The sequence below is a fragment of the Gaeumannomyces tritici genome, assembly GCF_000145635.1.
Source record: "Gaeumannomyces tritici R3-111a-1 unplaced genomic scaffold supercont2.2, whole genome shotgun sequence".
NCBI classification, from domain to species: domain Eukaryota; kingdom Fungi; phylum Ascomycota; class Sordariomycetes; order Magnaporthales; family Magnaporthaceae; genus Gaeumannomyces; species Gaeumannomyces tritici.
In genome coordinates, this window is record NW_008804546.1 from 6,788,732 (window position 1) to 6,807,252 (window position 18,521).

At 61.6% G+C, this 18,521-nt stretch overlaps 3 protein-coding genes across 3 annotated transcripts; all 3 read right to left on the reverse strand.

Moving 5' to 3' along the window:
* Positions 1 to 869: 869 nt before the first annotated feature.
* On the reverse strand, positions 870 to 8,986 carry GGTG_04864 (hypothetical protein). The gene has a single exon (XM_009222662.1). The coding sequence runs from the start codon at positions 8,872 to 8,874 to the stop codon at positions 1,228 to 1,230; it is 7,647 nt and encodes a 2,548-aa protein (XP_009220926.1). The 5' UTR covers positions 8,875 to 8,986; the 3' UTR covers positions 870 to 1,227.
* Positions 8,987 to 9,993: 1,007 nt separating this feature from the next.
* GGTG_04865 (hypothetical protein) lies at positions 9,994 to 14,945 on the reverse strand. Its single transcript, XM_009222663.1, has 2 exons — positions 14,509 to 14,945; positions 9,994 to 14,409 (listed from the first exon to the last, which is right to left on the reverse strand). Exons 1-2 carry the CDS (start codon positions 14,541 to 14,543, stop codon positions 10,476 to 10,478), a joined length of 3,969 nt encoding a protein of 1,322 aa, XP_009220927.1. The 5' UTR covers positions 14,544 to 14,945; the 3' UTR covers positions 9,994 to 10,475.
* A 611-nt stretch (positions 14,946 to 15,556) lies between these two features.
* GGTG_04866 (hypothetical protein) lies at positions 15,557 to 17,914 on the reverse strand. The gene has a single exon (XM_009222664.1). The coding sequence runs from the start codon at positions 17,225 to 17,227 to the stop codon at positions 15,995 to 15,997; it is 1,233 nt and encodes a 410-aa protein (XP_009220928.1). The 5' UTR covers positions 17,228 to 17,914; the 3' UTR covers positions 15,557 to 15,994.
* Positions 17,915 to 18,521: the final 607 nt, after the last annotated feature.

An 18,521-nucleotide genomic window follows, 5' to 3' on the forward strand; every position in this document is an offset into this window, starting at 1 on the left:
TACAGGGCTCACCTCCGTGTCCCTCGCAAGTCAATCGATGAGCCTCTCGTTGCCAATCAACTTGGACTAATAATGGGCAATCCCAGGGGCTAGGATGAAGAGAAAAGAAGAAAAAAAAAGTAAAGTGGCACGCTGCGCCTCTGACGACTGCCCAGGGCCCCCGCCAGCAGAGACACACACGCACACACGCACACACATGCTCCTGCCCCATCGTCGTTGGTATATGCCACACACCTCACCCACAGGGCAACGGTGCCAAAGCAAGGAAGGTATCTTGCTGCAAGGCACAAGGGGACGGACGAGGCAGATTTGTGGCCCTTTTTCTTTTATTCATTTCTCTTTGTGTGTTTTCTTTTTCATCATTTCCTGAAACATTGCCGTCATAGCTGCCAGTCGCGCGGTTCATGACACATCAGCAAAGCCCGTCCAGTCCCTCCTCTTTGTTGGTTGCCTTCTTGCCACCTCACTCTCTAACCCATCTCTCTCGCGGTCTTTCATTTCCTACGCCAAGCTCGTCCTGCTTTCCCGGTTCGTCTGGACTTGCATTGCATGTTGGGTGGGTGGGTGGGTGGGTGGGTGGGGGAGGCAGCTGGCAACTCGAAGCGAGAAAGAGGCCCTCCTCTTCCATTGCAACGCGTCCACACTTATCCTCTCCCACTTCATTCACCGATCCGTGCGTCCAGAGGAAGAATCCAGACACCGAACCCGACTGCGTTCAGTCTGCGTGGGGAGACGGGCAGCATGGGAAGCCGTGGAATCCGGACTGCATTGCAGCAACAGGAAAAAAATGGTTGGCTCGGATGCAACTGCCCGTCAGCCCCGACTAATCAATATTTCCCTGCCTGCCTGGGCTACTGCCATTTGCCACGAGGAGAGACATACACGTCGGGAATTGGGTTCTGCTGGACAGCACATCTCGAGCATTAGCTACTTGTATATTATCCATTATTCCTTCATCAAAATACACAAAATAGCACTAGAACCAGACAAATGAAACGCAGCCACGCCCGACGGGCAGTGCATATATGCAGATTATGTGCGGCCGCGGGGTGAATAGTTGTGAAGATATCATGTGATCAAAGATTTTGTTTTGGGGAGAGCAACAGAAAAGGAGACGGCGAGAGCAGATGGCAGAATAGACGGACACGGGAGATGAGGTAGACACATGGACATTATAGATAAACAAATGGAACAAAAAAATAAAAAAAATTCAGACACACCCCAAAACTACTCCTCCCAGTTCTCAAAGTCGCCGTACGGGTTCCACTCCTGGCCCGGGTAGCTGGTGGCGCTCATCTTTGGCGCGCCGCCGTCCTCCTCCCTGTGCGGCGCCGCGAGGGGCTCGTCCTCCTGGATCACGACGGGGATCTTCTCCTCGAGGTCGCGCAGCAGCTGCCTGCGCTTGGCCTCCTCGAACTGCTCCGCCGACGTGGCCCGGATCGTCGGCTTGCGCCCGAGCTCGCCGCCCTCGACGCTCAGGTGCTGCCGGTCCGCCTCGCTGCCCGCCGCCCGCAGCGCGGCCCGGTGCTCCTCGTCGATAGGCGAGGGCGGCGTCTCGCTGCCGGGCGACGGTGGGATCACGACCGCCCCGAGGGTCTTCTGTTCCGGCTCCGGCTGTGAAGGCACCGGCGCGACGTGGGGAGCCTGGGTGGGAGGAGATGCGGTTCTGGAGCGGGATGTCTCGGGCTGCTGGTGCTGGTGCTGTTGCATTACAGGAGCCTGCATTGCCGGAGGCGACGGGGCCTGCGTCACGGGCAGGCGAGGTGATGCATCGTAGATGTTCTCCTCTTCGGCGCCGCGGACCTGGTTGGCCTGATGTGGGTTGATGGGCCGCATCATCGCGTGCTGCTCCGGCGCGGGCGACGTCTCGTTAGACGAGACGACCATGCTGCTGTAGCCCTCGTTTCCTGCACCGCTGACCATCCGCGAGACAATGTTCGCAGACCCGTTTTGCTCAACCGACGAGGCATGGCTGACCATACTGGGCTGCCGTTGCGGTGGCTGTGTGTTTTGCAACAGCTGGTGAGGAAAACCCGGCGCGGTCTCGGCCATTCCCGCCTGTGGCAGTGGCGGATTCGGCATCTGGCTCGCGGCAGGGTTGACGGGCGAAAAGGTCGTAGCAGAGGTCGGGAGAGGGTAGCCGTGAGGAGAGCCGGGGTGCTGTATCAGAGGCGGTGGCGTCGAATTTGCCGTCTGCACAGACTCAGGCGAGCGAGCTGGTGACGGCCGTCCGCTGCCAGGCTGGAAAGCGCCGGACGGTGCGACGTTGCTGACTGCGGACGACGGAGGCGGAGTGTGCCCATGGGCTGGTTGTTGTTGCCCAGGAAGCTGTTGTTGCTGTTGAGGTGGCCCATATGGCGAGGTTGCCGGTGCCGGTGAGCCACCCTGCGAGCTATGGTGGTGAGAGCCGTGCTGCTGTGGCGGGGTCCCGTTGAAAGCATTTTCTCCCATCATTGAGGGACTCATGAACGTGCCACCCGACAGGGACGGCGTAATAGAGTGGCCAAGGTACTGCTGACCCTGGCCTTCCGGGCTCTGGTTTGCAAACTGCGCGTTTTGTTGTTGGTACGCGCCAGCCTGGCCTCCAAACTGGCCGTTGCTCTGTCCAGGCGGCGACGGGCTGTGGATGCCCAGTGGGTAGCTTCCCGTCGACTGTTGCGGCGGGGGCATCGGGGGAGTGCTGCCGTCCGCAAATTGTCCCTGTAGCGCACGCTGCTGCGGCCCCTGGGGCTGCGGCGGAGTGTTTTGCGGGCTGGCCGTTGCCGGATGTCCCGGGTACTGCGGCTGGAAGCCCTGTCCATGGTTGACCAGATAGGGAGAGTTGTGCGCCACCCGGCCCTCGCTGTGCACCTTGGCATAACCGGCCGGGACGGGGACGGACTCGTACGTGGGCTCCGAGGAGCGCGCAGGCGCCTTCTGCTGCAGCCCGGGTCTGGGCTGGGCCTGGAAGAGAGGCTGAGGCACGGCGCCGGGTGAGTGGTACATGGCGGGCGAGTGAGGGAACGGCAGTGCTCCGTCTGGCCCGCTGGGTTGCGACTGTTGGCCTTGGAGTCTCTGTACCTGCTGCGGTTGCGGCGGTGGCTGTGCAAACTGAGACTGCCCTTGGACGGATGGGTTGGGCGACCCATTCTGGTTTGCAACTGCGCCTTGAGGAGGGGAAGGACGACCTGGAACAGGCTGTTGGACCTGGCTCGGCGGAGCCGCTTGACCGGGCTGCAGCGGAACTGGCTGGAACTGGCCGGGCTGGGAGGGAGGACCGCCCTGGGGAATGCCCTGCGGAGTACCCCCGTTGATCGGTTGCCCGAAAATACGTGGAGGGTTGTCGCCATATCGCGGACCGCCAGGCGGTGGCCCCAGAGGCGGCGAGTCGGACTTGGCCGGAGGCTCAGACGACTTGGACGACTTGAACCCGAAGATGCTCTTCTTGGTCTTGGGCTGGCCTTGCTGCTGTGGCTGCTTGGGGCCCTTGAAGAACTTGGACAGGGTGCTCTGGTGCTCCGCCGGCGGTGTCCCGTTGGGGCCCTGCCCAGGCCGAGCGCTGTTCTGGACGTTGTTGGTCTGCCACGGGATCGGAGGGGACTGGTCCGGCAGCGCCTGTTGCTGGAGGTGCGGGTTCTGCTGCATGACCACAGGGTGGCCCATAGGCTGGGCAACCGGCCTTTGGCCTTGTTGCGGCTGGGGCGGCTGTTGCGCCGGCTGAGGTCCAGCATTCCGCTGCTGACCTGCCAAGACCACCGGAGCCGTTTGGGGCGTGGACTGCAGCGACTGCATGCCGCCCTGCGGCGGGTAGCCGGGACTGGGCAAAGGCGAAGGAACCTGACCCCCGCCTTGCGGGCGTTGGAGAGCCTGCTGTGGTGCAGGGGTGGTCGACGGGGTGACCTGGGCCGAGGGGTTCTCGGGAATTGACGTCCCTTGGGGACCGGCAACGCTGGCAGGCTGGGCGGGCGGGCTGTTCTGCATCGACGGAGTGGAAACCCTCCTGACGTGGCCTGCCTGCTGCGGAGGAGGAGATGCGTGGGCGGCGAGGTGCGGGTGCTGGTCATACGACGTGACAGAAACGCCCCGCGCCCGTCCCATGCTATCGACAGGACTACCAGCCTCGCCGGACTCACGCGGCAACGAACCCACTGGCTTCCGTGTCGGATGTTGGAGTGACTGGATCGTGGGCGACGACGGCTGCAGCGGACTGCTTGGCTGTGCCTGACCCATTTGCGACGGCAGCGTGCGGTGGTCCGAGCCGACAGAAGGCTGAGGCGACTGCCGCTCTTGGGTGGGCGGCTGGGGCTGTTGTCCCGGACCTGGCCTGGGCGCCGGCATCTGCTGTTGTTGCACAGGCAGCTGCTCCCGCGGAGGCTGCTGAGGCACGGGAAGCTGTTGCTGAGGCACAGGAAGCTTCTGCTGTGGCTGTCCAAGAGGCCACTGGGCAGGGGGCGATTGTGACTGCGGCGCGCCAGGCTGTGGTTGCTGGCCGACGGGGTTCGGACGCTGACCTTGGACACCCTGTGGCTGTTGTTGTTGCTGCTGTAGCTGCTGCTGCTGCTGCTGCTGCTGTTGCTGCTGTTGCTGCTGCATTTGTAGCAGGAATGACGAATGCACCATCATCGTCTGGCCGTCAGGTGTCCTGACCATCACCATGTGCGTTTGGCCTCCTCCCGGGCTCTGGGGACCTGCGCCCCGAGGCCCTGGGGCGTTGTTATCTGGCTGTCCAGGTTGCTGTTGCTGTGTCTGCACCTGAGGCTGCGGCTGAGGCTGCTTGATAGGGCCAGACTGTCTAAGGGGCACCATGGTGCCTGGCTGAGGCCTATTGTCCTTGGGCGCCTTGGGCGCCTTTGGCCCCTTCCTACCGAAGATTCCGGACAGGATGTTTCCGGCAGACACCCTTCGGCTACGGTCGGATTCGGCGATGGACGGCGCCTGAGCCTTGGCGAGCTGGGGAGCCAGGTTCATCGACGTCCTTCCAGGCGGCCCCTGATCGGCGGGTGCCTGAGACGGCATGCCCGACGTCATCGGGCGTGAGCCGACCGTGCTGCTCCGCTCCCGGCCGGCAGGGCCCACGAGTCCAGAGCCTGGCATTGCCGCGTTCTGGCCAGGTCCAGGCATGCCAGGCTGAGGGCCTTGGAACCCAGGGTTTTGCTGCTGTGACGCCTGTTGTGGTTGCTGGACTTGACCTCCAGGCGGCGGGCCCGGGCGCTGTGATTGCTGATAGACAGGCATCGCAGACTGCTGCTGCCCGGAACCGGTAGGCTGCTGTCCCTGAGGCCCAACTGGTTGCTGCTGCTGATTAGGGCCGCCTGGTTGAGGCCCGCCCAAACCGGGCTGAGGACCCGAATTATACGGAGACTGGCTCAGGGGTAGGCCTTCAGGGACAGGTCGAAGCGAGTTCCCCATACTAGGAGCTGGCACCTGAGACTGGTGCTGGTGCTTGTTGCCGTCGCCGCCGCCCCCGAGGAAGTTGGTCAGCTTGTTGAAGCGGTGCGTAGGCTGACCCATCTGGTCGGCCTGAGGCTGTGGCATGCCGTTCGGGGCCACCTCCGAGGTCGAAGTGCGGGGCAGACCGGGGTTCTGCATCTGCGTCGGTGTCTGCATTTGCGGCATACCAAACTGTTGAGGCATTGCAGTCTGCGCGTTGGGCTCTCCTGGGAACCCGGTAGGCTGGGGCCCTGGTTGCGTTTGAGTACGAGGCGGCTGGCTAGGTGGCTGCTCCATCGAAGTCCCACCAAGGCCAGTGCTGACACGGTTGAAGAACCCCTGCTTCTTCTCCGGCACGGCGGGAGCCTGCCTGGGATCTGCGCTATGCGAGGAGTGGGCGATGATGCTCTCCTTGCTGCTTGGTGGCGCATCATCACCCTTCGCACCATCTCCCTTCAGTCCAAACAGCGACGAACGCTTGCGGGTCTTTTTCTTGGGGCTGCTCGGCAGATCCCCGCTCCCGATGCTGGCGAGTGAGACGTTGTCACCTTGAGTCCTGATAGCACCCGGTTGTGCTCCGTCAGGCCCGGCGCTATGGAACTTGCTGCGTAGGTTGCCCAGTAAGCTCGACGCGCGGCCTTCTGACCCCGAAAGGGTCGAGTCATTAGTTCTAACACGACCGAGGCCATCATGAACAAAGTGTGGGTTTGGAGGCTGCAAGGGGGACAGGGTGTTGACCTGCTGTTGCGCCGGTTGCGCGATGGGCTGGGGACCAGGAGCAGGCTGCTGGGGGTTAAATTGCGATACGGGCGAAGAAGGCTGCTGGTGCATATACTGCATCTGCTGTAGCTGGTGCGGCTGTCCTGGAACCGATGAGGCTGCCGACTGGCTGCTCCCAGGGGGCAGGCGTGCCGGCGAGTCCGGTGGTGATGTTGATACTCTGCTCGGCGCGCCCGTCTCCTTGTCTAGGGCGTACTGGTCTCCCAAGTTATTTCCCGAGGGGCGCGACCTCACCACTAGGGGCTCCGAGAGACGCGATTCCTCCAGCTTCCAGCCCGTCCCCCCGGCGCCGGTCGGTGGCAGTCTCTGGACTGGGTTGCCGTTGTTGATCGGAGGGTTGAACACAGGAACACGCTTGACGGGCGGCTGTGTCTCCTGGCTAGGGGTATTCTGAGGTGCGCCGTTGCCCGCGGTGTTCATGCTGGGTGGAGGACCCGCGTTTGTCCGCTGTTGCGCTGGTGCGGCCGGCTGGGCCTGTTGCAGTTCCAGTCTTTGAGGCTGGGGCTGTTGTCGCCCGCCAAACGACTGGCCTGGTGGTGGGTTCGTCGCTACTGGCGTCGGCAACGACCACCCGCCTTCGACATAGTTGCCCGGCTGGCCAACAGGCGACTGTATTTGGTAGTTGCCCGTCTGGCCCGGCGGGTTGTAGGGGAACTGCGGCCGGTAGGTGTTCAAGGGCGTCTGCGTGTAGCTCAGCTGGGTGCCTGTGCCAGGCTCGGGGTCTTGGGGAATCGGCGGAATGGGGATGTTGGGGAACGGAGGTCGGTTTCCATTGCTGTTGCCATTGTTAATCCCATGAGAAGAAAGATTTTGCCCACCCTGGCTAGGATCTGGGCTGGGTGTCCCAGTGATGCCCCTGAAATCCTCATGCGACCTGCCCAATGATGCGCCAAAAGTTGAGCTGCGTCGTATTAGGGGTAGGCCAATAAAGGATGTCTGGCGCTCTGGGCCGCCCTCGCGGTTACTTTGTTGTTGCTGTTGAATTTGATGCGACGGCAGCTGGAACTGTTGCTGCTGGGGCTGCTGCTGCTGGGGCTGCTGCTGCTGGGGTTGGAACTGCTGGAACTGAGGTTGCTGCTGTTGTTGCTGCGGCGCCTGCTGGTACTGGAGTTGTTGGTATTGTTGCATAGGCTGACCATACTGCTGCGGTACTTGCTGCGGTATTTGCTGCTGCGGGTGCGGCTGGTGCGGCGGCGACTGCTGCTGCTGTTGCTGTGGCTGTGGCTGATAATGCTGTTGTTGTTGTCGCTGCTGCTGCTGTTGCTGCTGCTGTGCATATGCCTGCTGGTTCTGCGCATGTACCTGCTGATTATGAGCGATCTGATGGGCATGCTGCTGCTGGACGTATATCTGGTGGTCCTGGGCCATGTGCTGCACGTATTGCTGCTGCGGGCTCCCCCACCCCTGGCCGTCGTACAGCGACTGCGCGTCCATGGTGGCCTGGCGCTGCGCGGGCGCCACCGCCGCCGGCGGCTGCTGCTTCTGCGCCGCCTGCATCATCATGGTGGCGGATCCCCGGCGGGGCGCGGCGATGCGGACCTGCTGTCCCTTGGCCGGCGTCAGCTCGACCGACTGCGGCGTCACGAGCGTCCACTCCTCCTCCGAGGAGCGCGATTCTTGATCGGCGTCCGACGAGTCGGCTGCTTCGTCGTTGTCGTCGTGGCTGTCGTCGTGGCTGTCGTCGTCCGACTCGGCAGCGTCGGGAGGGCGCGCGGAGATAGGGGTTGCCGGTGGTGCGGGCGACGCGACGGACGGCCGCGCGCTGGATCTGGCCGGCGGCTGCGGAGGCGCGTCAGGCGATCCCGGGAGGGCGGCGGCTGGGGATGTGGGTGTCGGGGGATTCTGATCGGATCCCAGAGGAGGGCGTGTGACTTGGCGAGGACTGGCCCGATGGGTGTTGGGGGCAGCCCGCGTCCGGAGTGCGACTGGGACGACGGGGGTGTTGTCGTCGTCTGTGGCGGCGGCAGAAGTGGAGGTGGAGGAGGGTGAGGGCTGGTGAGAGCTTTTGCTCTGCCTGCTGGCCAGCCGAGAGCGGGGGATATGGAGCTTGGGCTTGGTGGACAGTTCACGGCAGCGCAATTGCTGCTGGAGGCTTGTTGGCGACTGGAATGGGGAGAAGTACGAGTCGTCGACGGTGGTTGGCGACGACGGCGGCCGGCTCGCTGATGGCTCGGCGGGCGACTGCAGTGATGGTCGCGGGGAATCGGGCGGCGACGGATTGGACCTGGGGGCGTGCTCGAGCTCGGACGGGGCCAGCCGCGAGGACGCTTGGGATGATGGCTCTGGGCCGTGCGGGCCAGTGGAGGCAGCCGCAGCGGCTGCAGCGCAGGCGGAGATTGGGATGGGGCCCCCTGCCGCGACTGCCTGCAGGCCAGCTCCAGTGGGCACTGTCGTCGGTGGGGAGGGCGGCGGCGGCGGCGGCGGCTTGTATGTGGACGGAGGGAGAGGTGCCGTCGTCTCGTGGCCACGAGCAGCAGCAGGTGTGTCTGCTGTTGTTGCTGCTGTGGTTGCTTCTGCTTCTGCTTCTCCTACTGCTGCTACCTCGCGCCCTAAAGGACGGTGTTGGTGATACTGCTCGTGAAAGCCACCAGCGCCGCTAGGCGTTGGATCAAATTGCTGGGGTCGTAGGGCGAGGCCACCAGACCCATCGGCGTTGTTCCTGTGAGCGGCCAAGGGCACGGACATGGCGAGCTTAACAGCCAGAAGAAGAAAAATCAAAACGGGCGGGCCTAGGCACCAACCAGCGGCCGATCCTGGCTGCGTCGAGCTAAACAAGCCTGGGGACAAAAAAGCCAGTCGGTTCGGTGGGTCGGCGAGAGATGAGCTGACGGGGGCGCCAAGGGACAGGCGATCCTCGGACGCGAGGAGCAAGGAGGGTCCCACGAAAGTTGCGCCCAGCAGCAGGGAACGCTGGACATTGGCCGCGCTGTCTTGTTCGCCGTGTGCCCTGTCCTGCCCTGCCTGCCCGTCCTTATTATATTACCACGATTACTGATGGAAATTGGGGGCCTTTCCTGCCACCTGGGCTGTCGCACCACACAACCTCGACTCTGACTATCGACTGCAGCTCCCGCAGAGGGCGCACGTAAGCGGACGAGTGGAGCGGGGGCTAGACCGTGACGCTGTGATATAGGTGTGTGGGTAGATGAGGTGGATTCTGAAGCCGGAGCTTATATGACGGCTGGTCTGGTGCATGGTCTTGTGAGATGGAAGCTGTGTGGCAGTTATCAGAGCACAGTACTCAGAATACACTGCTTCCAGCTGTCGTGTCTCCAACATTCATAAACTCCCGCCTCACCACAGCCCGTCTTTTTCTTCTTTCTATCTTGTTAGTGGGCCGCTCACTATCGTCGGTTGCGAGCCTGGCAGGCCATGTCGCTGTGGATTCGATCTTCAAGACAAACTGGGGCGGCCCACCCTCCTCCGCTTCGTCGCTGGCTGTGTCGTTTCTTCCGTGCTCGGCGCTATTTTTGGGGGCGGTCCACGATCGAGGCTGGCATGGATGGGGTTCCGAGTCGTGGCGTGCGTCTTTGTGCGAGCGGAGACATGGAAAGTCGCTGCGACTGCAAGAGAGAGAGGGAAAAGCAAAGGCGCAAATAAAAAAGGAGGGGCACCGCGCGTGGCGATGGAGAAACCGAGGAGATGTCGCTCGTGTCTTGTAAGAGAAGGGCGCACAGCGCGCTGCTAGGGTTGCATTCGGGTTACATCATCTCACCACCCACTCGCCCGTTGGTTCTGGTGCCATCGTTTCCTCAGCGGCCCGCAGGGAGGAGGCTGGATCTACCCATGTCACCGCGCGTGGGCCGTCGTACTAGGAAGGACCAAACAGCGACGCAAGATTTGGAAACATTCAAACATTCTGTGTTAGTCTGCGCCTCTCGCGTGCGGCGGCAATAGATGCTATCCCTAGGTCGATGGTAGTGGTGGCTAGTGGCACTATGTGTGATGCTACGGGACAAGGGGCAGGGGTAATTGGTATTACGGGAAATAAAAGCGTGAAATATCCGCAGTCCAGCAAGGCTCCTGGTCTTCGTCAAAGGACCGAAAGATAGAGCCAACAAACAAGCTCAGGAAAAAGAAAGTTACATAGAACGGAAGAACAGCCCTGCCATCCGTTTCAAAGACTATAACAACAGCATTAGTCCGACCTAGGACTGCCTAGCGAGATGTGGCTACACTCGACATCTCCAAACAACGTGGCAAAGTTCAGACAGACTACACAGCGTCCCGGTTCCGTTACCGACAGAAAAAAACACACCGAGGTGGAATACAACAAGCAGAACAGCTTAACGGTCAAAAGCACGGAACTTGCTCTTGCCCTTGCTAAACAGCCCCTTGGCAGCCTTGCCGCCCGCCATGAGCAACTCCTTGCCCTTGGCACCCACCTCCTTGCCCGAGTGCCGCAAGTCAGCCGCCGTGAACTGCGACCCCGAGGCGAGCCCGCTGACGGGCCGGGTGCCGCCGCCGCCGCCGCCGCTATTGGTAGCCGTGGCGCCATGTCCAGGCTGATGATGACCCGGCTTTTGGCCCCCTGCCGCAAGCATTTCGTTGGTGATGTTGTCCTTGAGCGACCACGACGCGTTCGAGTTCTCGGGCACCTGCGTCATGACCACCAGCCACGAGACGAGCCCCGAGTCGATCTTGGAGAATATATTCCTGGTCTCGTCCAGGCGCTCTATCCGCTGGGCGGCCGTCGGTAGTGCCATGATCTCTTTAAACGGCGCTATCTTGGCCAGGATGGGGGATGCAGGCGACGCAGTTGGCGACTGCGGCATCCCTGGTCCCGTCGGGGTAGCCGTTGTGGGCGTGGGTGCCGTTGCAGCCAACGTCGGCGCCACGGTCGTCGGCTCCAGTGTTCCGCCCACCGGGCCCATCGCAGTTGGCGTCGTCTCGGTCGGAGAAGCTGCAGTTTCCCCTACGGCAGGTGCGCTGGCGAGTGTTGGGGCATCCAAGAACGCAGGGTGCTCCTCTCGGGGTGTTGGGGAGATGGGACTTGATGTGCTCGTCATCAGTTTCTTCTCCTCAGCCAGGGTGCGGGCCGAGGGGCCCTCATTTGCCGATTTGTTCTGCTCATCAGATCGTACGGAGATGGGTGAAGGTAGTTCTATGGCAGAAAGGAGCTTTCCAGGGGGCAGGGTGCTCGCCTCGGAGACCGAGTGAGAAGTATTGGTGGCACCAGAGGAGATAGGGTTGATGTCACTGTTCGATTCGCTAGGAGATAGCGGGGATCCCATAAGCGAGGACGGCGGTTGGGCAGGCGGCTGGGTGGGCGGGACGATGCTTAGGCTCTTTGGCTCCGGCTCTTCGGGCTTTGCCTTGTCCGCAGAAGCCTCCGTGGTCGCTGCGACGGCTGGTGCAGGAATGGACTGCTTGGCCTCAGCAGGCGAGTCCACCTGTTCCTCTCCCATTTCCCACGAGAACCTGTGCTTCAAGGCTGGGGTTTGGACAGAGGGTTGCGATTTGCGGGGACTCAATGGGCGAGGACTCATCGAGCTCGGGTTCAGGGGAGGGACATCGCCCAATCCTTGGACAGGTTTGGGCATCGGTGCAGGCGAAGAGGGTTCGTTCGCTGTACCCTCCACTTTGTCACTTGCAGCCTTTTCAGAGATTGGCTCTTCAGTGCTGTCATCATGCCCGCCATAATAATCGTCGTAAACATCCCCCAGGTAGGTGCTCTCTCGGGGAACTCCGCTGGAGACAGCCTCTAGGCCTTTCTTTTTGCCATTGGTAAACTCCCCACCCCCTTGCTGAGGGCTGAGAGAGAGCATTATCTCCTCCCGCAGCTTGTCGCTCTCCTTGACGGGGGACTCTGTTGCCGTAGTGGTAAATGTCGATGTCCGCGTTACAGGCCCGAGCGGCTCGAGCTCTGGAAGGGCAGGGGAAGCACGCTGTGGAGCAGGGGGCGCCACGGCTGCTGGTGCCTGCATTGCCTGCAATGGCTGCGGTGCCACAGGAGCCACAGGTGAGCTGGCGCCGGACGACACCTTGCCGCTCTGTTGTGGGACGCCAGCCGCCTTTGCGTTGGCTTGATTCATTGCCTGGATCATCGCCTGCACCTTGGAAGGAGATTGCGATCGGGACCGGGATGAGACAGGTGGAGGAGCAGCAGCCATATCGTTTCGAGGAGTGCTGCTGCGGCTACCCTCCTTAGACGAGATGGGGGACTGCATGTCTTCAGCAGCAGCTTGAGGTGCTTTGAGCTCGGTGCGAGAGCCGATCAGATTCCCCGCTGGGCCTGTCTGCTTTTCAGAGGTTTGGACGGCCGTAGGACTGCGAGAGGCACTCTCTTTTAATGGGGTGATGGGCAGTTTTGCCGCGCTGGCTTCATCTACGGGACGTGGCAGGGCGCTGTCTGCAGGTTCCCGAGATTGTGGAGCCGCCGAGAGGTCAGAGGCCGAAGAGAGGGGAGTGTCGGAGCGAGTGTCGGAGTGGTCCTTTGCAATAGCTTGTGCAGCAGCCCCGGCATCGGCAGCAGAGCCAGTCGTTTCTACGGCATGACTGTTTGTGTCCGTGGGCGGCGCCGGCACTACGGCGGCACCCTGGGGGCCTGGCGCAGGCGTGGTGGAGCTGGACGAAGCAGCCGGTGATGACGAGCTCTGCTGAACCTGTGAGAGCGGCGGCGATGCCATGCCCCGTTCGGCGGGAGGTTGTGGCTGCTGCTCGGAAATGGTCGACAACGAAGGCTGCAGCTCATCGCCTGATGAAAAGTTGCCAAACATATCGACCCCAAACGAAGACATGCGTGACAAGTCGGGTAGCACGGGGCTGGTGCTGAAGCGCCGAATATCGTCCTCGTCTGATTCGGCAACCGAGCTGTTGTCGTCAGGCACAGGCTGCTGCTGAGCTAGGCGGTGTTGGGGGAGGGTCGTGTGTGATGTGTTCACATTATTTCCCACTGTGTCGTCGCCACATGCTTTCTGGGGCGCTGCGGAGGCAGGCGCTGGAGCGGCAGCGACGGACGTCATAACTGTGGCGGGTGCGGGGACAGAAGCGGGTACCTTCTGGGCTGTGTTGCTGGATTCGTTTGCAGTCTTCAGCTTCGGATTGCCGTCGACGGTGCTGGCTGGTCCAGAGTCGTGCTTCTTCGCCTCGTCGGATGTGTTTGCACTCGTCGCCAGCACCACCCCCGCGTCGACATAGTAGTCCTCCAGCCCGTACTCGCTGGTCCGCTCCGCGACTGTGGCTAGCCCGGCCTGGGGCCTCGGGCCACGCGGCGAGAGATCGCGTGCCGCATCATCTTTGCCAAAACCGGTGCGTCTAGCACGGTCGGAACTATCTGATACAGCTCCAGGAGACCCGACCCGGTAGTCGCCGCCACTCCCTGCACTGAGGCTCTCCAGGCTCGGCCTGCCCGAGTCCAGTGAACGGCGCTCCTTCTCCTTTTCCTCCTCTAGCCGCTTGTATATGTCGGCCGGCCTCACAAACGGGAGCGGCTTGCCTGTCTGCGGGGGCGATCGAGGTCCTTGTGGTGAACCCGAACGCGCCTCCATCCACGGCCTTGGGTTGTTGGCCCTGGATGGACTACCGGGCTTGGAGCTGGGATTGGAGCTGCTTTGTAGTAGCGGGCCAAAGTTTGCGACGTTGGGCGGTCCGTCTTTGTGGCTCATGCTGCTCTTTCGGGGCGGGAACTTGGTGGCGGGACTCTGGGGGGCACTAGGCGGCCCGCCAGGAGGCGCCGTGGGAGGTGACGCCGTACGCGCCACATCCTGCGGCGCCCTCTCTCGGGCAGAGGCAAGGCTGGACGGCCCTGCGCCCGGCGGAGGCGGAGGCGGAGGCGTCGATGTTGATGTCGTTGCTGGCGGTGTAGGCGAGAGGATAGGCTCGGTGCGCAGGGCGTCTGTTGTGCCGGTCGTGAACGAGCGGCGCTCCTGCCACGACTGGTCCGACTCTGCCGGCAACGCCGGGCCGGGCTGCTGTTGGCCTTGTGAAGGAAGCGACATGGGGCCAGACATTTTCCGTGCCCCTGTGGGAGTCCAGGGAGCCTCGGACGGAAGCATAGGCCGCGATCCCAGACTTGGGGCCAGCGAGGGCGGGTGCTGCTGGGATGGCCATGTCTGCTGATGGACGGCACGTGGGTGCGCCGGCTCGGGTTCAGGCTCGTCGCCGTAGTCGTCGCCCCAGTCGTCGCCGTCATAGTTGGGGACGCTGGCCTGCACCCATTTCTTCGTTTTTGTCCGGCCGAGGTTTGTCTGGTACTTGCTCGCGTTCGCGGCCGAGGAGCTAGGAAGCAGGCAGCGCCGGTTGTCAGTAGAGCCCAGAGCAGTCGCGTGGACGACGCATCGGATAGGGGGACTTGAGAGGATAGGCCAGGGTGCTCACTTGGAAGGCAGGGCGCCGCCATACGTGTTGTTCATTGTGGCGGTATATCAGGATTCTCTCGAGGCCCCTCCTCTAGTGCGACATGCTGGTGCTGACACCCTGACGGACGGCGTGTTTCGAAACGAACGCTTTTGTCGGCGAGGCGGGAATTGGTTCTGGGAGGCGATGGAGCGTGCGGGCGTGCAGTGCAGTGCAGCTCCGGTGGCGGCGCAACGGTGTTGTTTGGATGGCGGACGACGGCTGTGCGTTGCAGGATGCAGGTCTCGACAGCGAGAGCCTGAGGAAGGGGGATCGGATCAGGCTTAGCCCAGCACGAGGTCGAGCACGCATTCACGCATCGTCTCAACGGCGGGCGGCACAGCGGCGGCAAAAAATAATAATACAGCATCCGCGGGCCCTCACGCCACCCCAGTTTATTCGTCTATCCTCGCCATTCCTGCAGCCGGCCCCAGGCCTTGAACACCCACCCGCCCACTGGGGAGCACCAGACCCTAGCACATTACGTCTGGTGGGTGGGTGTGTGGCGCAGGACGCTCCCAACCGCTGCGCTGCTTTCTATAGCACGCGCGTCGCTCCCCTGACCGGGCCCAATGAGAGCCCGATTTAGCGAATGTCTGGGGAAGGGAAACGAGCCAGGGCCAGTCCGGCAGCCGATGCGAGGCATAGGCAAGACATTGTTGTCTGTGTGGCATGCTGGTTGTGTCTACCTGGGAGGTGCCTGTCATCATCTTGTACCTAAAACACGAGGCACCTAGACATTAACCACCAAACTCTCCAGGCAAATTGCACATTCCCACCTTGATGAAATGTGTTACGCCATGGCCAAATCAGCCTCAAAAGACCCTCCTTTGACATGAATCGCACTGGGCTTGTTTCTCGTTCGAAACGCGGGGGTTGACGACATTTGAAGCGAGGTGGGCAAATATAAACAAAAAGAGGTGGCTTTCATGAGATGAATTTATCCATGACGTTATCTCAGTGAGAAATGCACAACGTCGAGATGCTTGGCTCTGGTACCGAGGCAGCGAGGGTTGCCCGATACAAACTTGACGAATAACATGAATTATCTGTAAGCACTTTGATTGACCACGTCATCATGGCTGCCACCAAAGAAATCATATTCGCCGTTGCCCGCCAAGTCAATGTGGTTATACACAACAAACACATGCCTCTATCTGGGTACCAAGAGACGGGAGTCAGACGCCTGGGGACTCCCTACAGTCCATGTCCACAGAAGCCGTGACGAGAGCCACAGAGGGTGCACCAACGCCTCATGTACAATAAAATCTATCCCCATCTGCTCTAGCGCCAACGTGAACTCATCGGATTATGCCCCTGACCCTGGTTGTTTTGAATGTTTCCATCACGCCTACCCGAACATTCACATGAAGATAATAAAAACAAAAAAGACAGGCAAGAGAAAAAGACAGCCCCCATTATCATAACGAACCCCCTAATAGGTCCGAACCGACCCGCAAAACCCAGCTCACTCGGCGTAGATGTCGCCGACGCTGTGGAGGGCCTCGGCATGCTTGCCCTGCACAAGGCCCTTGTGCCGCAGCCGTATTATCGTGTTGCCTAGCGTTTCGAGACGGCGGGTGAAGTGCCAGCCCCACCAGGGGCGCCAGACGACGGCGTAGGGGCTGATGAGCGACAGTCGAAGCTTGAGGTCCTCCTCGACGGCGGCGCTGTAGGTGCGCCAGTCGTCCTGGTCGAGGCATATCCTGTACAGCGAGCAGTAGGCCTTGCGCTCGAGCGGGCACTCGACGGCCTTGCCCGTGAACATGTAGTGGAACATGTGCTCCCACACGCGGCCCGAGAGCGTGTCGTCGAGCGGCGTGGTCTGCAGCCACTCGAGCGAGCGGTCGTACTGTGCCTTCTTATTGCGCTGCATGGCGGCCCGCGTCACGGCGAACTGGTTGCAGCACGGCACGCCCAGGATCTCGGGCGCGCTCCTGTGCGCCGCGCCCTTGGCCGCAAAGTTGTCGATCCACGCCTGCTTGACGAGCGGCTCCTCCTTCTTCCCCGAGTCCTTTGCCGAGATGGTCGTGTTGATCCAGTCCGGGCATCCGCTCATCCAGCTGACCCGCAGGTTGGTGTAGCCGTACTTGAGGATGTGGTTCATGTCTATGCGCTGGAGCACGTACGACATGGACCCGAGCATCATCAGCTCCGTGTGCCAGGGGAACTCGCTCGCGTGCATAAAGATGGCCACGTCGGGTAGCTTCTCGTAGTGGGTCGAGAGGTACGTCAGGTACGCCGACGTCTCGTGGCCCTTGTTTGTGACGGGGTGGTACTCGGCCTTGGGGTCGTCGGCCACGTATCGCTTGAGTGCCACCTTGTCCGCGGGCAAGCCCAGCAGGCCGGCCAGGTTGGCTTCCGTCAACCACGCCGTCTGCCCGAGTAGCCACTCCTTCCTTGTAGTGGCAACAACGAAGTGGACGGTCGGCACGGGGCTCGGCAGCGAGCGGTCGTATGTCTCGACCTCGGCCGAGGCGTAGGCTCGATCCCTCCAGCACGTCCCGCCGTATATGCCCGGGTAGCCGCCGAGCAGGCATATTCGCCGCAGGTAGAGCACGATGGCGACGGACACGATGGTGATGATGACGGCGACGCGTAGTATTATCTTGAGGGCGCGCGGTGGAATGAGCCTGCACGGGAGGCACACCACGGGTATGAACCTGAGGCCAGGGACCGACTTGCCGCGTAGCAACCTCATGGCGACAGGCTTTCGGCCGTGGCCACTTGGAGCTGAACCAGCGCGCAAGATTCGGCCGCGGGCGATTCGGTCGGTCGGGTCTCGTGCGGTCGAGGAGGACGGCTGGCAGCAGCGCCGGTGCGTGCGTCGTGGGCCGCCAAGATTAGCTGGTAGGGCCCTGGGGCAGCAGGATTAGGAGCTGAAAGAGCGGCAGCACCCGGCCACGCGGACTAAAGTCTCTAGAGCAGCCGTCCAAGGCCACAGCGGCGTTGTGTGGTGCCGGGTTGGTGTAGGGCTGCGTCGACCGAGCGCGGTATGGGAGGGTGCAAATCAGCAGCAGAGGATTCGGCTGTGCAACAGACGCGGCCAGGCAGGTTTTCAGACTGCAGATTAGAGATGTTCCGTCAAGTCCACGGCCACGCGTGGGTGACCTAATTGCGGGTATGTGGCATGGGTCAATTAGGGTGACCAATTCTGAGGCGGAAAATGGGTGCTGGTAGGCTTCCTGGAGCAACAAAAATCATGAACCAAGAGGGGCGCCAGGCCAGAAGGCAAGAAGTCGGACCAAGCAGCTCGGATTTTCATCAGCACTGTCTGCCGCCTTCCCGTACCTGTCATGATGCCCGGCCGTGCACCTGAGATGGGGCGTCCCAGAGCCAACCAGGTCCTGGTCACCACAGTTTGGTGCTTGAAAACCCAATGGGGAAGCACTACACCCGACTACACCGGAGACAGGCTCGCCACGCTGCCGGGGCATGCAGGGGCTCTTGGGTGCCCCTGACAAAAGTTCAAAGCGGCCGCGGCTGAGGTGCAGGCCGCCATGTGGGGTTGACTGCCGCAACTTGGCCTGACAGGAGACGGGGAAAAGGGTCTGGTATCTTTGCGGTCCGTGTGTGTCGGGTCGGGCCTGAAGACTAGAGAGAACACCATTCCAGGCCATGCACATTTGGATGGAAACAGTCAAGATCGTTCGAACTGTATTCCGTCATCCATGGATGCTCCAGATGGCGACATCGGACAGCAGATCAGATATCGATGGCGTCGAACAGTTGAGATTCCTGTGTGGAAGTCATCTCTGCGTCACCATCGCCAGCCCAATGGCCACGTTTTACTCTGAAGTGTATTCATGTGCATTCTGAGTTGCCTGCTTATCGAATGAAGGTTCAGATTCATGGCAGGACTAACAATTCATTCATTGTCTCATACTTGCAGCTCAGGCTGAGCCATGTAGCGGGCATCTGAGACACATCCTTTGTGGCGCACTCACAGCTTGAACCGCCACACACGTCCTCTTTATCTTTAGCCTGAGGCAGAA

Excerpts from the sequence above, each read along its gene's own strand:
- GGTG_04864 (XM_009222662.1), bottom strand. The coding sequence starts at position 8,874 with ATGTCCGTGCCCTTGGCCGCTCACAGGAACAACGCCGATGGGTCTGGT.
- GGTG_04865 (XM_009222663.1), bottom strand. The coding sequence starts at position 14,543 with ATGAACAACACGTATGGCGGCGCCCTGCCTTCCAA. Across the intron at positions 14,410-14,508 it reads GGCGGCGCCCTGCCTTCCAA|CTCCTCGGCCGCGAACGCGA; the intron begins GTGAGCACCCTG and ends CCTGCTTCCTAG.
- GGTG_04866 (XM_009222664.1), bottom strand. The coding sequence starts at position 17,227 with ATGAGGTTGCTACGCGGCAAGTCGGTCCCTGGCCTCAGGTTCATACCC.